The sequence below is a fragment of the Haliotis rufescens genome, unplaced genomic scaffold (assembly GCF_023055435.1).
Source record: "Haliotis rufescens isolate VD_foot unplaced genomic scaffold, xgHalRufe1.0.p SCAF_8, whole genome shotgun sequence".
NCBI classification, from domain to species: domain Eukaryota; kingdom Metazoa; phylum Mollusca; class Gastropoda; order Lepetellida; family Haliotidae; genus Haliotis; species Haliotis rufescens.
In genome coordinates, this window is record NW_025964372.1 from 48,406,452 (window position 1) to 48,420,930 (window position 14,479).

Below are 14,479 nucleotides of genomic sequence, written 5' to 3' on the forward strand. Positions count from 1 at the left end.
TCTCTCCCTTGCCTTAAGACGTTAAAAGATGGTACTTGTTGTTACCCTGTCTGGCATTCGTCATTATGGGGCTAAAACAAGGACTGGTCGGCTCGGAGTCAGTATACTGTATCTGAGTGGGGTATTGACGTTAAACTGCGGCATGGTATCTCAATAGGCTAGCACTATAAAATTGGCATTAGTCTGAACTAAGAACAAGCACACACACACACACACATACACGCACACACAAACACTTGCATGCACGTCGCTCTATGAGTTCAATGATCTTGAACGTCACGTTTAACCCCATATCATCTCACCTCATCTTTATATATATTAATAAAACGTGTTCTCAATCAGCAAATTATACTTCTTTGTATGTCAAAGTTAAAAATAGCCAGTGTGTTGATGCAGTTTTTCACTCTCTCTCCCTATATATATATATATACATATATACACAGCTTGTATTCGACAGTCGTTACCGCCACTTCAACAAAGACAGAGGCTGTGGCTTAGAAATTTCTTGGTAGATGAAACGATAAAAATACCAAAAAAATACCGTTACCAGTTAACTAACCTGTATTCCCAATAGGAACTTAGTAATGCCCTTGGTATATATGTACCAAGCAGAAATTGTCCAGTCTAACAAGGTTACTCTTTATACAGTCCCAAGCTTCACACATCCCTCGACGCCAGCCAGTCACGCAATGCTCGCTAGTGGACCGAGAACAATGGTTATTGTGATGCAGGCACTTGACATCCACTATTTCAGGACAGATATGAGTTGATAATTAATACCACCACGATACCATTTGCCATCAAAGTACAAAGCAAACGTGAGTTATTTTCATATAAAACATTTATTGTGGGTTTGTTCTATATGTGGCTATTTACAAAATCACCCTTCAAGTGCAGTGTATATACTCTGATCACTCCAGTCGATGTCCAGGATCACTAAATCGATACTTGCGGGCGGGGATGCATTCTAGCTATTTCCCGTCCAGGAAAAAATGTCCGCGTAATGACGGACGGAGCTTTATTCAATATTTGGCACAGCAATTCGTGGCCTAGATACAGAGCTTCGACATAAGTTGCTGTTAATAATGTAACATTGTTCGTTTAACGCTTTCGTAACCTCGTGACCTCCTTATCACGATTGATGTGTGTACACTCTGCAAGGTGTGGCTAAGGCTAATGTACGTGTCGACGTGTTTTAAGCACTTTCTTAAAGTATCTGAAAAGTATATGGCGAAGACGTGTTCTATAAACCCTAGAATTGTTCGAGAAGTAAATTATACTAATTTAATAAACAACAGAAATTAGGTGCAAGCATTTCCAAATTAATCTACAGCAACTTAAAATTATTTAGTCAGACTGCGAATGTGTTTACATATCTTTTAAATGCATTGAAAACACAATGTATCTAAGTACTGTTCTGAATGACCAGAAAGATGCTTGTAAATGCCATTATTTTGAAAAAAACGAATGTAGAGCATAGATTCAATGTACAAACAACGGATATGTCGAACATGGTATCCAGCCGAAGAGGTAGCAATCACACAACTGACACCAGAATTATGAAGACAGTTTCTTGTGTCGTGTCATGAATATTTAAAGCAATATCTTCAAATATGAGTTGACTGGAGAGGTTATAGTTTCTATCACGTAACACCAGGCTGTCATCGAGTCCTCCACTGTCCCCCCGCACAATGTCTAACATCAGGAACTATTCATTTTGTGTCGTCATTAACGTCATTCATGAGCGTGACTCAATCGTGTTGTATCACAGATCATTATATCCCGTCCGCTTACATAGTTTTCTTATCCCTACTGTATATCATAGGGTATATCCTGTCCCCACTGTGTCAGTTTACAGATTTACCCTTTCCCTAATGTATATCGCAGATATATCCTATCCCAACTGTATAATATCACAGATCTATCCTATCCCAACTGTGTAATATCACATATATATCCTATCCCTATTTGTAATATCACAGATATATCCTATCCCAACTGTGTAACATCACAGATATATCCTATCCCTATTTGTAATATCACAGATATATCCTATCCCAACTGTGTAACATCACAGATATATCCTATCCCTATTTGTAATATCACAGATATATCCTATCCCAACTGTGTAACATCACAGATATATAAAATCCCAACTGTGTATATATCCTATCCCCACTGTGTAATACCACAGATATATACTCACCGATAAAAGTAACGCGAATACCATACATGTTGGTTAATATATGGTGAATTACTCGTATTCATGAGATATTATATTGGTTCGATGCACAAACAAACTCACTGGTATGTTGTGTGAACCGACGCTCCTGAACACATCACATGTGACGTCATAGATCCAAGACTCGAGATGCATCATTTGCCTCATGCAGGATCACGTGCAGCGTATCGTGATGAGAATAAAGACACTTGGCTGATTGTTAGTTTTGTCATCAAGTGGTACACATGGGAAAACATCTCTTCTAAAGTACATACTTCTCTATGTTTCAATGGTTCGCGTTTCTTTTGGTGGTAAGTATATTCTGTCCTCAATTCGTCATAAAACATATATCCTATCCCCAATGTGTAATATCAAAGGTAAATCCCGTTCAAACTATAATATCACAGATGTATCCTATCCCCACTGTTTAATATCACAGATATGTCTTATCCTTACCGTGTCATTTCACATACATATTTCCTATTCCCGTTGTAACAAAGTAAAACTGTGCTGTGTTACATCGCATATGCCCAACGATATTAACAGTGACGGTCGTTCAAGTCATTGTAGTGTCACCAGTAGTTACGTCAGAGTAGCGTCACAACAGTCCAGTAATGACGTCACTACGACGTCATGATAACAGAGACGACTTTATCGTATTGTCATAGTTCATAGCTCATTCAGCTAGAATAACTAGCTGATGACGTCATGGAAGACTATGAGTTGGTCAGTAATATCTTGAGGTGTGACAGTTTTTCTCTCTCTGTCTCTCTGGTGGGTTCTTGGTCCAGAAGAGGAGGCGTGCTGGTGGGCTGCCGTCGTCGGATGACAACACGGTTTCCGGGTCGGGGTTGTATGTCCATATCCTGCAACAGAGGAACGCAACTGTCAGCTACTTGACACAAGTAGGAAATTGTATCACAAGGTAATATCACCATCCTTTACACATATATCTGTCAGTAACGGTACACCTATATCTGTTAGAAACCTCTTCACATATATCTGTCAGTAACGGTACACCTATATCTGTTAGAAACCCCTTCACATATACTGTCAGTAACGGTACACCTATATCTGTTAGAAACCTCTTCACATATATCTGTCAGTAACGGTACACCTATATCTGTTAGAAACCCCTTCACATATATCTGTCAGTAACGGTACACCTATATCTGTTAGAAACCTCTTCACAATTTTCGGTCTTTAACGGTACACCTATATCTGTTAGAAACCTCTTCACACATATCTGTCAGTAACGGTACACCTATATCTGTTAGAAACCCCTTCACATATATCTGTCAGTAACGGTACACCTATATCTGTTAGAAACCTCTTCACAATTTTCGGTCTTTAACGGTACACCTATATCTGTTAGAAACCCCTTCACATATATCTGTCAGTAACGGTACACCTATATCTGTTAGAAACCCCTTCACATATATCTGTCAGTAACGGTACACCTATATCTGTTAGAAACCCTTCACATATATCGGTCAGTAACGGTACACCTATATCTGTTAGAAACCTTCACTTATATCTCTCAGTATCGGTACACCTATATCTGTTAGAAACCCCTTCACATATATCTGTCAGCAACTTCACACCTACAACTCTCAGTAACTTTTGACCTCCATCTGTCAACGACTTTACACCTAGAACTGCCAGCAACTTTACACATATATATGCTCCTGGGACTGGACTGTGAACAGCAACCAACAACATCAAGACCATTGCTAGAACCCGATACCAATGTGTCTCTCATTTACACTGCAAAGACCTGAGCTCCAGATAACATTTTGAACATTTGAGCTTTTACTCTAGGGTTTCTATTTTAATCGGGTTATTACACTTTTCTTTGGGTAACCAATATTTTGTCACTCATCTGGTCATCACTCCATTGTGTTTTTCCCAAATTTAGTGAACATTTTTAGATTTAAAACAAATTAAATAATGTTTTTTATGTATATAACTGTTCTATATATATAGGCTTGACTCGGAAAGTAAATTAGCTCGTACTTGTGTTTCGGAAATTTGCTCCTTTGTATGCATGCTGGTAAAGCTTCATTGGGTATTTGCGCGTGCTGTTTTTATACATTTGAGTTTTTTCATTTAATACATGCGTTTCTGTACGCAAGTTAATTGAAAGTAATTGGGTTTTGAATATTTTGGGGAGGTATTTTACGCAAATACGCTGCTTATCTGTAGCTCTGTAAAGACGGCAGGTTTCCATACAGTGACGTCATGAAACAATGGATGCTGTCACCGACTTCCATGACAACTAAAGTCCCCTGGGTCAGGGTTGCATGTTCTATTTTCTCCCATTCATCCGACGAAATAGGAAATTGTGTTAGGCAAGGCAATATCACGACCCTCAATGTATTCCTGCAGTGGGCATTCATGTGACCAGATACAACCATTTTGAACGTAACTTTACCCGCCCCAAAGCATGTTGGGATATAAGTTTAAATATTATGTCAGAAAGTGTATGCTCAAAAACTGAATTTGAATGACAGTTTTAGTAATTTCCTGTACTAGTAATGGGGTTAACCCGTTCGGTCGTCACGTCGAAGGCCCGGGTTCTATTCCCCAGATAGGTACAATTTAAAACAAATTTCTGGTGTCCCCCGACGTGATGGTTTTGCTGGAGCAGTCCTTACACACCCACTCGCTCACTCGCCCACTCACTCACACACCAACCAACCAACCAACCAGCCTACCAACCAATCAACCTATCCTACCTGTAGCGCAAGTCTTCTCAGTTGAGCAACCTTGGACCTGGATTTGGGGTTTTCTCTCTTCAGCCAAAGTCTGATTCTCTCTTCTAAGTTTGTCAAGGCGGCGTCGTGAGACTCCTGGTCTATCGTCACCCCCATTGACAACGGCTCAGCATCATCATCAACATAGTAGTCCATGTCGCCCATATAGTCATCATTGGACTCCTGGTCCTTCTGATGGGAACTCTGAATACTCTTGAAGCTTCTCGGCCCATCTCGGCCATGTCCGTCCACTTCATCCCGGGCGTTCTGAGCCGCCAACAGCATGCTCTGGGGTAGTTGTACTGCATGAACATGACTTGGTGGTATTTGATCCACCTTCCGGTGCCTCTTCAATCTCAGCTTCTCTTTCGTCTTCTCCCGCACGCGAATCATATAAAACACACTGCCCGGTCCGAACATGTCTATCAAAGGTCCTCGATGGTTCAGAAATTCTTTTTCAGCTGCAGAAACTGTAGTCATTTCACGTCTGTCTTTTTCTACAGGGGGTGGGGGTTTATAGCGGCTTAGAATCCTACTATGTAGGTACCCGAGTAGAGGAATATCCTCTTTCTGAGTCAGGAGAGATATGCGTGTTTCTAGTTTGACGGCGAGCTCGTCTCTCATAGACTCTATAGTCCTCTGATGCCTCCTAACGAACAGCCTCTCATAATGCTTCATTTCCAGGACCAGTACCTCCGTCCTCTCCTTGCACACCGCCGTATGCATGTACGTCTTCAGCTCCAGCAGCATCTCGATGTCCCCTGCAACAGAGATGGGATATTATCCATGTGTACTATGCTCCCCTCGGCTGCAGATAAGTGGGAGAAACCTTAATTAGGCTTTTTAAGGAGCAGTCGGAAAGTTCCTTATTTCACAAATGTAATTGTCAACCCCATAACTACACCACCGTCAACCCCGGCACTACATCACCGTCAACGCCAGTACTACATCACCGTCAACCCCAGTACTACACCACCGTCAACCCCAGCACTACACCACCGTCAACCCCGGCACTACACCACCGTCATCCCCAGCACTACACCACCGTCAACCCCGGCACTACACCACCGTCAGTCCCGACACTAGACCTCCGTCAGACCCAGTATTACACCACCATCAACCCCGGCACTACACCACCGTCAACCTCAGTACTACACCACCATCATCCCCAGCACTACACCACCGTCAACCCCGGTACAACATCACCGTCATCCCCAGCACTACACCACCGTCAACCCCGGCACTACACCGTCGCCAACCCCGGCACTACACCGCCGCCAACCCAGGCTCTACACCACCGTCAAACCCGGCACTACACCACCGCCAACCCAGGCTCTACACCACCGCCAACCCCGGTACTGCACCACTGTCAACCCCAGTACTACACCACCGTCAACCTCAGTACTACACCACCGTCAAACCCGGCACCACACCACCGTCAATCCCAGTACTACACCACTGCCAACCCCGGCACTACATCACCGCCAACCCCGGCTCTACACCACCGTCATCCCCGGCACTACACCACCGCCAACCCCGGCTCTACATCACCGCCAACCCCGGCTCTACACCACCGTCAAACCCGGCACTACACCGCCGCCAACCCCGGCACTACACCACCGCCAACCCCGGCACTACACCACCGTCAACCTCAGTACTACACCACTGTCAACCCCGGCACTACACCACCGTCATCCCCAGCACTACACCACCGCCAACCCCGGCACTACACCACCGTCAACCCCGGCACTACACCAACGTCAAAACCAGTACTACACCACCGTCAACCCCGGCACTACACCACCGTCAAACCCAGTATTACACCACCATCAACCCCGGTACTACATCACCGTCAAACCCAGTATTACACCACCATCAACCCCGGTACTACATCACCGTCAAACCCAGTATTACACCACCATCAACCCCGGCACTACACCACCATCAACCCCGGTACTACATCACCGTCAACCCCGGTACTACACCACCATCAACCCCGGTACTACATCACCGTCAAACCCGGCACCACACCACCGCCAAACCCGGCACCACACCACCGCCAAACCCGGCACTACATCACCGCCAACCCCGGCACTACACCGCCGCCAACCCCGGCACTACACCGCCGCCAACTCCGGCACTATACCGCCGCCAACTCCGGCACTACAACGCCGCCAACCCCGGCTCTACACCACCGTCATCCCCGGCACTACACCGCCGTCAACTCCGGCACTACACTCCATCAACCCCGGCACTACACCACCGCCACCATCGCCAACCCCGGCACAACACCGCCGCCAATCCCGGTACTACATGTACATCACTGTCAACCTTAGAACTACACCACCGTCAACCCCACTTCACCACTGCATATGCCAGTACTACCGAAGTACTACATGCAACCGAAGGACTACTTTTCTTTCAACCCCTATATATTAACCAAAAGTTCAACGGCCGAGAACCTATCAAGATTAACCTTGAACTGGTTTAGCTGAAACTACATGAATCTATAAAAGGTATGTCAAAAGCTATCACTCCAACCCTCGAATTAGGATTCATAGATTCTTCAGACACACCAACGGTTGAGGAGAACAATTATCTGGAGAAATACACCTCCGTCTATTTAGGTCAAATGAAAAAGATAACGTTAACAAAAGAAGTTGACATGGGATGACCCTCGAAGCACAACCAACAATACAAAAGCAGGCTAGACAGCAGATCGATACTTCAGTACACCGTTCCCTTAACACACACCTCCCCTTGGTAACCAAAGCTTCAATACCACAGCGTCCCCAGCTTAAAGAATCAACCCCTCGTAAACATCAGGTAGCAGATATTATACCCCTATGCAAACACAATGCAATTAATTTCTACAGATATATTGTACACTGACTACTACAAATGTTTAACACTACCGTTTAAACGTCCCAGTGGGGTGAGAAAAAGGGGACGTATTTGATTTTCGATTTTATACGCCCGTAAATATGTGCCTTTTAATATCCCTTGGTCCGGAACGTCAATACTGTTGACAGTCTTAAGAGAAATAAGCAGTTGTAATATTTCCCAATAAATGTATTATTTGGACAGGCTTTGTTTCTATTTGCAGACTGTCGGTGTTGTTGAAGTTATTGGTGTAGTTGCAGGCAGGTTTAAGGAGCTTGAATTAAGAAGATGAGTACCAGTAAAAGACAAACTGAAGTGGTGTCGACTGGTGTCACATGCACTTTTATTATAAAAACAATTACATTGTGGGGTGGACGTCGCAAGAGGTAACACTGAACCGGAGTTAGAAATTATGTACAAGTTGTTATCCTTAAAAGTTCATGTCATGTTAGGCTACTTTTATGAAATTATAGTTGTGTGCGTTGATACACATGTGTTGTCATGGTTACCACGTGTATCGCAAGTTTCTGCGTTCATACAGTTTGGCCTCACTCTCAGAGTGAGTGAGTGTGTGAGTTGGGTTTAACGCCGCTTTTAACAGTATTCCAGTCATATCACGGCGTGTCAGCTTAATGTGGGAGGAAAGCCCGAAGTGATGCAGGTCTCAGACGTTTACCACTTCGGTGAAACCCACGAGCACGGGTATGGTGCTGTAAAACCTAGAAACATAATCGGGGCGAACCGGGATTCGAACCCACAATCATAGGTTTCTGGCGTGCCCAAGGGACGCAACTCTGCACAGCGTATCGCGGCGCCTTAGACGACTGGGCCACCCGTGCCCCCTCACTCTCAGAAGGTTCATACTCAAGTGAACTCAAACAAAGTGAAAGTCAATTCTTAAATGGAATAGATTGCAAATAAAGCAGAATACCTAAATTACGGTGAACTGATTGGAAAATGACAATGACTTAAAATAAAAAACCGTGCATTTAGTTTATCTTTGACGAATACATATTTACCACTGACTAGCCAAGGCATATTGAAAGGGGCGAAGCATAGACGTTTTAGTAATTATAATAACCAGTTTAATTGCTACGTCATTCTACATAGTATTCACAGTGAGTAGATATAATCCCTTAGATCACTACTGTTGCTTACACTTGTTCGTTCATACGTGTATTTCACTGGGATGGATTGTGTCGAATATATTTTAACATGGAGCTTGTACTTACTTTGAGGTTACAGTTTCAGGTGACGAAAGGTAGACACGAATAAACAGGCTACTTATGAATAGTCTACATACTAATAGTGTACTTATAAACTGTCTACTTATTGACGATTTGCCCACTTTTATAATTGGACTCATAAGCGTCATTTCTGTAGCAACCTAAACCTAAACAGTACACAAAGTCAAAGATCTTCGCGAAGGGCTTATGATTATAATTTAAATAAATTATGTGTATGTCCTCACTGCTTAATTAATATGTTCTTTATTCATGACGAATGTAGGCCTCCTGTTTATACAGGTGGTCAGTCAGCATATAATATTTATCATCCAAAACTGGCTCCCACAGGAGATATCGCTTGGATGAGATCAAGCAATATCTACACTGTAGATATCGCTGCAATGAAATTACATCACAATGCTTTGCAGACCATTGTGACATCACTGGTTACCATGACGTCACAATCAAACAACATCACTAATGGCTCTGCTACTGATGCTGTTAGCAGTACTTTTTACACTGAAGACACTGCTAATTAATGTCTCCAAATTGAAAAAGTTAGAAGAATGATGTTTGGATGATAAATAAAATCTCACCCTCGTGTCTTTTGAAATCAAATATATCAACACTCGTTGATAAAAGTGGCAAAAATCCTCGGCAAGCCTCGTGAATTTTCCCACTTTTATCAACTCGTGTTGATATATTTGATATCAAAAGACACTCGGGTGAGATTCTCTATATGTAACAATAGAAATAATCAACATGTATCTTTCTAAAGCAACTTGCATAATAGATAAACATAGCCATGTGTCTATCTACATTCGTTACCGTTGACAACAGTATATTGTATTTGTATTAGTTACGGGTAAGGTGTGGTATAAATGTAGTAGGGATGTACTTCTCACGCAGTGTTTAATACCGGACACAAACCATCACAAAATGGTATTCATCTTCGACGTAACCTTTCTTACAAAATGTGCACAGCCTTTTATCTCTAGGGATATTGAAATACCTGCCAGTTCCTGTTTTGAGACCATTGGAACCGCAACGAAATTGTGCCATGGTCACACGTAATTTTACAATTGTTATATGTTTAAGGTATAATTCTGTTCCAAATGCACCTTGAAAAAAAGTATAATTAATTGATTTAGAATTGCTAGCATTTGTACATTTGGAACAGAATTCCACACTGTTAAAAGCACAATTGATTATTCTATACCTGTATTACAGCGGTCAGTGCTGTGTTTAGTCCAAGTGTTAATGCTTAGACACCTACCTACACTCTCGTTGATACCGAGGTAGCAGAGCTTCATGCTTTTGAAGTTGTCCCTCTTCTTTATGTTGTTGCTGTTGTGGTGTTCGGTCGGGGGACGTGCTTTCTCCGCCTTTTTTAACAATCTTTGCAGAGAAATGACTTTGTTACACTCTGTTTATTGCTACAATCGTGAACATAAACGCGTATTGGCATATTGACCCAGTTCTCGAAACGCTACCTTCACAGAAACTGGTCGACCTAGTTACATATTTTAGTGTGGTATGGTTAGCGTCACACTGTATTATTGTATTGTAAACAGACACACGCACAGACTTACATAAATATATAAGCTCACTCTGTCACTCACACACACATAAACGAACATACGCTGTCTCTCTCTCTCTCTCTCTCTCTCTCTCTCTCTCTCTCTCTCCCTCCCCCCTCTCTCTCTCACTAACACTTACACTAACACACACACGCACTCACTCACCGACCTACGCACACTCATACACTCACTGACTCACTCACACCATCACCCAAACCCTCGATCGTGTGTACCCACACGGACACACCTATGCTCACTACGCTTACACACAAATACTTACGTATACTTACCAGTACACTACAACACTGCAAAAGTTATGGCCTAGTCCCTACATTCACATACATGCCGTTTTTACAAATCATTCTTCTTGATGTGGATGGGTTTGGTTTCCCCTACAACACCACCCCATTCACATACGGATATAAGGAGACACTTAATATCAGACTGACTTGTCCAACTACAGTGGGGCCAGGGATGGCCTGTCGTTTTGGGCGTCTCATTTCCCACCCTTACGCGTGCCAGAAACCTGTGATCATGGGTTCGAATTCCAGATTCAAACTGGTCATATTTCTTGGTTTGTCTGCACCACATTTTGATCTAGAGTATCTCCAACGAGTACATGTCCTTGATCACCTGTGGCTTCCTCTGACATCAATCTGACACACCGTGATGTAACGGAACTAATGTTCAAAGCAGCGTTGAACCAAACTTTCACAATCAGTGTTCTTGTAGTGTTCTTGTATACCTCAACGTGTACAGGAATGCCATCTGTATGCGAGAACGTGATAACGCAGGTGAAAGGACGAGTCTGTCACCAGAATCAAGAGTGAGTGAGTATGGTTCTACGATGCTGTTAGGAATATTCCAGCAATATAACGGCGGGGGACACCTCAAATGGGCTTCACACATTGTACCCATGTCGGAATCGAACCCGGGTCTTCGGCGTGACGAACGAACGCCTTAACCACTAGGCTACCCGACCGCCCCACCAGAATCAAGAACCAGACCAAAAAGCAATTACATGTACCACGGAAACTGGAGACATGTAGGTTTGATTGTGTGTTGTTTAACGTCGAGTGCAGCACTGTTTCAGCTACATGACACATTGGACAAGGGAACCAGTGGCGTATGTCATGGCCAACGTCATACATCGTCAAAGTTGTGACACACAGTCCGGGTTGCCATCCGAGCCACTGTATGGATCTTACGACCTGCCTGACCTATTATGACTCCAAAGCCCAACAGGGCGAAACCTTGAGATGTAATTTGCTAGAGCCGGTAAAAGAGAGTGAGTGAGTTTGGTCTAACGGCACAATCCGAAGTGATGCACTTCACAACGTTAGTTAAACCCACGAACACATCCGACGTCAGTAAAACATACGAACACACGCATGGTTTGTTTGTTTGTTCGTCGTTTAACGTCACACTCAGCAATGTCCCAGCTATATGACAAAACAAGAAACACAATTAGTTGAATCTGGTGTCAGATGCAGGTGTCAGACGTTTACCACTTCGGTGAAACCCACGAACACGGGCATGGTGCTGACAAACCTAGAATCATAATCGGGGCGAACCGGGATTCGAACCTACAATCATAGGTTCCTGGCGTGTCCAAGGGACGCAACTCTGTACAGCGAATCGCGCTGTAGACGACTGGACCACCCGTGCTCACACGCTTTCATAAATACACTTAATATCTTCTATATAAATGAAGAAGGCATATTTCCATTAGTTTTGTTGGTATATAATTTTTATAGCTTACTTGGCAGTTTCTGTTTGACTGGCAGCCAAGAATATCTTCCGGTACTGCAGCGGGTGCTGTGAGGGGTCAATCTGGACCTCCACTTGGCCACTGCAAGGAGAGACACATGGCGTATGTGACATTACACATGAAGAATGTGTGTTGATTAACGCCGCACTGAGCAACATTCCATGTACATGACGGCGGTCTGCGTAAATAATCGAGTCTGGACCAGACAATCCAGTGATTAACATCATTAGCATTTGGGATACGATGACATGCATCAACAAGGGCGGATCCAATATTTTTTAAAAGGGAAGGGTCCAAAATCTAAAAACCCTCTCTTATTGGGAGTGGGTGTTGGGGGTGGGTTGTCTTCAGCATACCACATGTGGAGGGATGGGGAGGGAGGTTCCGCCTATGACAAGCATGGGTTGTTGAGGAATATTCCTACCCGGAATCCCAATGCGTCTAACACGAAGTACAATATGACGAACAGAACTTTACATTTCAATTTTCACTACGATTATTTCAAAATGTCATTTTTGCATACAACGTGTCATACGCATATGGATTGAAACAGACACAGGCATTAGGTTCCCAGTCTTCATACCGTTTCAAATTAGCCTTACGTTTTAATTATTCAGACCCAGGAACGAACTTCTACTATCTTCCCGTGGGAGATATATCGCTATTCAATGGTATGTTTTGACAGGAAGTGGTGGTGATCAGTGTGGTAAATCTGTTGGAATGGGTTGTATTTCACAACACATCACACACCAGCAAGGTGGGGGCACTCTTAGTGTTACTGTATTCACTGATAATGTGAATTCAGTTCGCTATCACATGCCTCGCACATAGGCACATCAGCATGATTCCTAATTCTCCCATAACGTACCCAACTCGCTCTAACCCGAGAAATACCAACATGTTCTCACTTCCTTCTCAGCTAAGATTGAAGTACATGTTCTCTGTTCCTGTTCTCACCTGAGAATGAAGTACATGTTCTCTGTTCCTGCTCTCACCTTAGAATGAAGTACATGTCTGTTCCTGCTCTCACCTGGGAATGAAGTACATGTTCTCTGTTCCTGTTCTCACCTGAGAATGAAGTACATGTTCTCTGTTCCTGTTCTCACCTGGGAATGAAGTACATGTTCTCTGTTCCTGTTCTCACCTGAGAATGAAGTACATGTTCTCTGTTCCTGCTCTTACCTGAGAATGAAGTACATGTTCTCTGTCCCCTCTCACCTGAGAATGAAGTACATGTCTGTTCCTGCACTCACCTAAGATTGAAGTACATGTTATCTGTTCCTGCTCTCACCTGAGAATGAAGTACATGTTCTCTGTGTTCTCGCCCTGTCGCACCAAAGGGGCCTCATACGAGTAGGTCTCCATGTACATGGCCATGGCCAACTGCTTGCGGTACTTGGGAGGCCAGGACGAGAACAGCTTGTTGCCGGCGATGAAGCGTTCCTTGTCCCTGAACTCCTTGGCCAGTACATCCCTGACTGACCGGTTGTACAGCTGTCTGTCCACCACCACAAGGTCCGTCCGCTCGTCCGATATCACGGAGGCTGTCCTGATACAGTCATCTGACGCCAGGGCCACCTCGCCGAACGGGCTACCAGCACCTACAAGATTCCAGACGTTTTGTTTGTTTGTTTGTTTGTTGTTTAACGTCGCACTCAGCAATAATCCAGCTGTATGGCGGTTCGTAAATTATCAAGTCTGGACCAGACAATCCAGTGATTGATATCATGAGCATCGATCCACGCAATTGGGATACGATGACATGCATCAACCAAAAAGGCATACTCTCATCCCCTTGTAAAAGATTAGTAAAAGTAGGTGTAACATACGATCATTAGAGAATCAAAGAAATATCGTTTAATACGAGAAGACACTAATGACTAAGAAGACTGGGGCAAAAGCGATAACTGGCCTCATATAGCCGGGGTGTGGGCGACATCAGTGAATTACAAAACAGGGATTATTCGTGGAATCAAAATTTGATATAACACTTCCCCACTGCTCTACTCACCGTCAAATTCGTAGTTGTCTCCCTTACCCGT

At 43.6% G+C, this 14,479-nt stretch overlaps 1 protein-coding gene across 1 annotated transcript in view; it reads right to left on the minus strand.

The window, feature by feature from the left end:
• Positions 1–437: 437 nt before the first annotated feature.
• Positions 438–14,479, minus strand: part of LOC124115155 — a 38,950-nt gene continuing 24,908 nt past the window's right edge. The window contains exons 4-8 of the mRNA XM_048389562.1: positions 13,729–14,038; positions 12,429–12,518; positions 10,363–10,484; positions 4,960–5,738; positions 438–3,087 (exon numbers count right to left, since the gene is read on the minus strand). Of these exons, the coding sequence (XP_048245519.1) occupies positions 2,938–3,087; positions 4,960–5,738; positions 10,363–10,484; positions 12,429–12,518; positions 13,729–14,038 (1,451 nt within the window). The 3' untranslated portion in view covers positions 438–2,937. The remainder of the gene's footprint in view (positions 3,088–4,959; positions 5,739–10,362; positions 10,485–12,428; positions 12,519–13,728; positions 14,039–14,479) is intronic.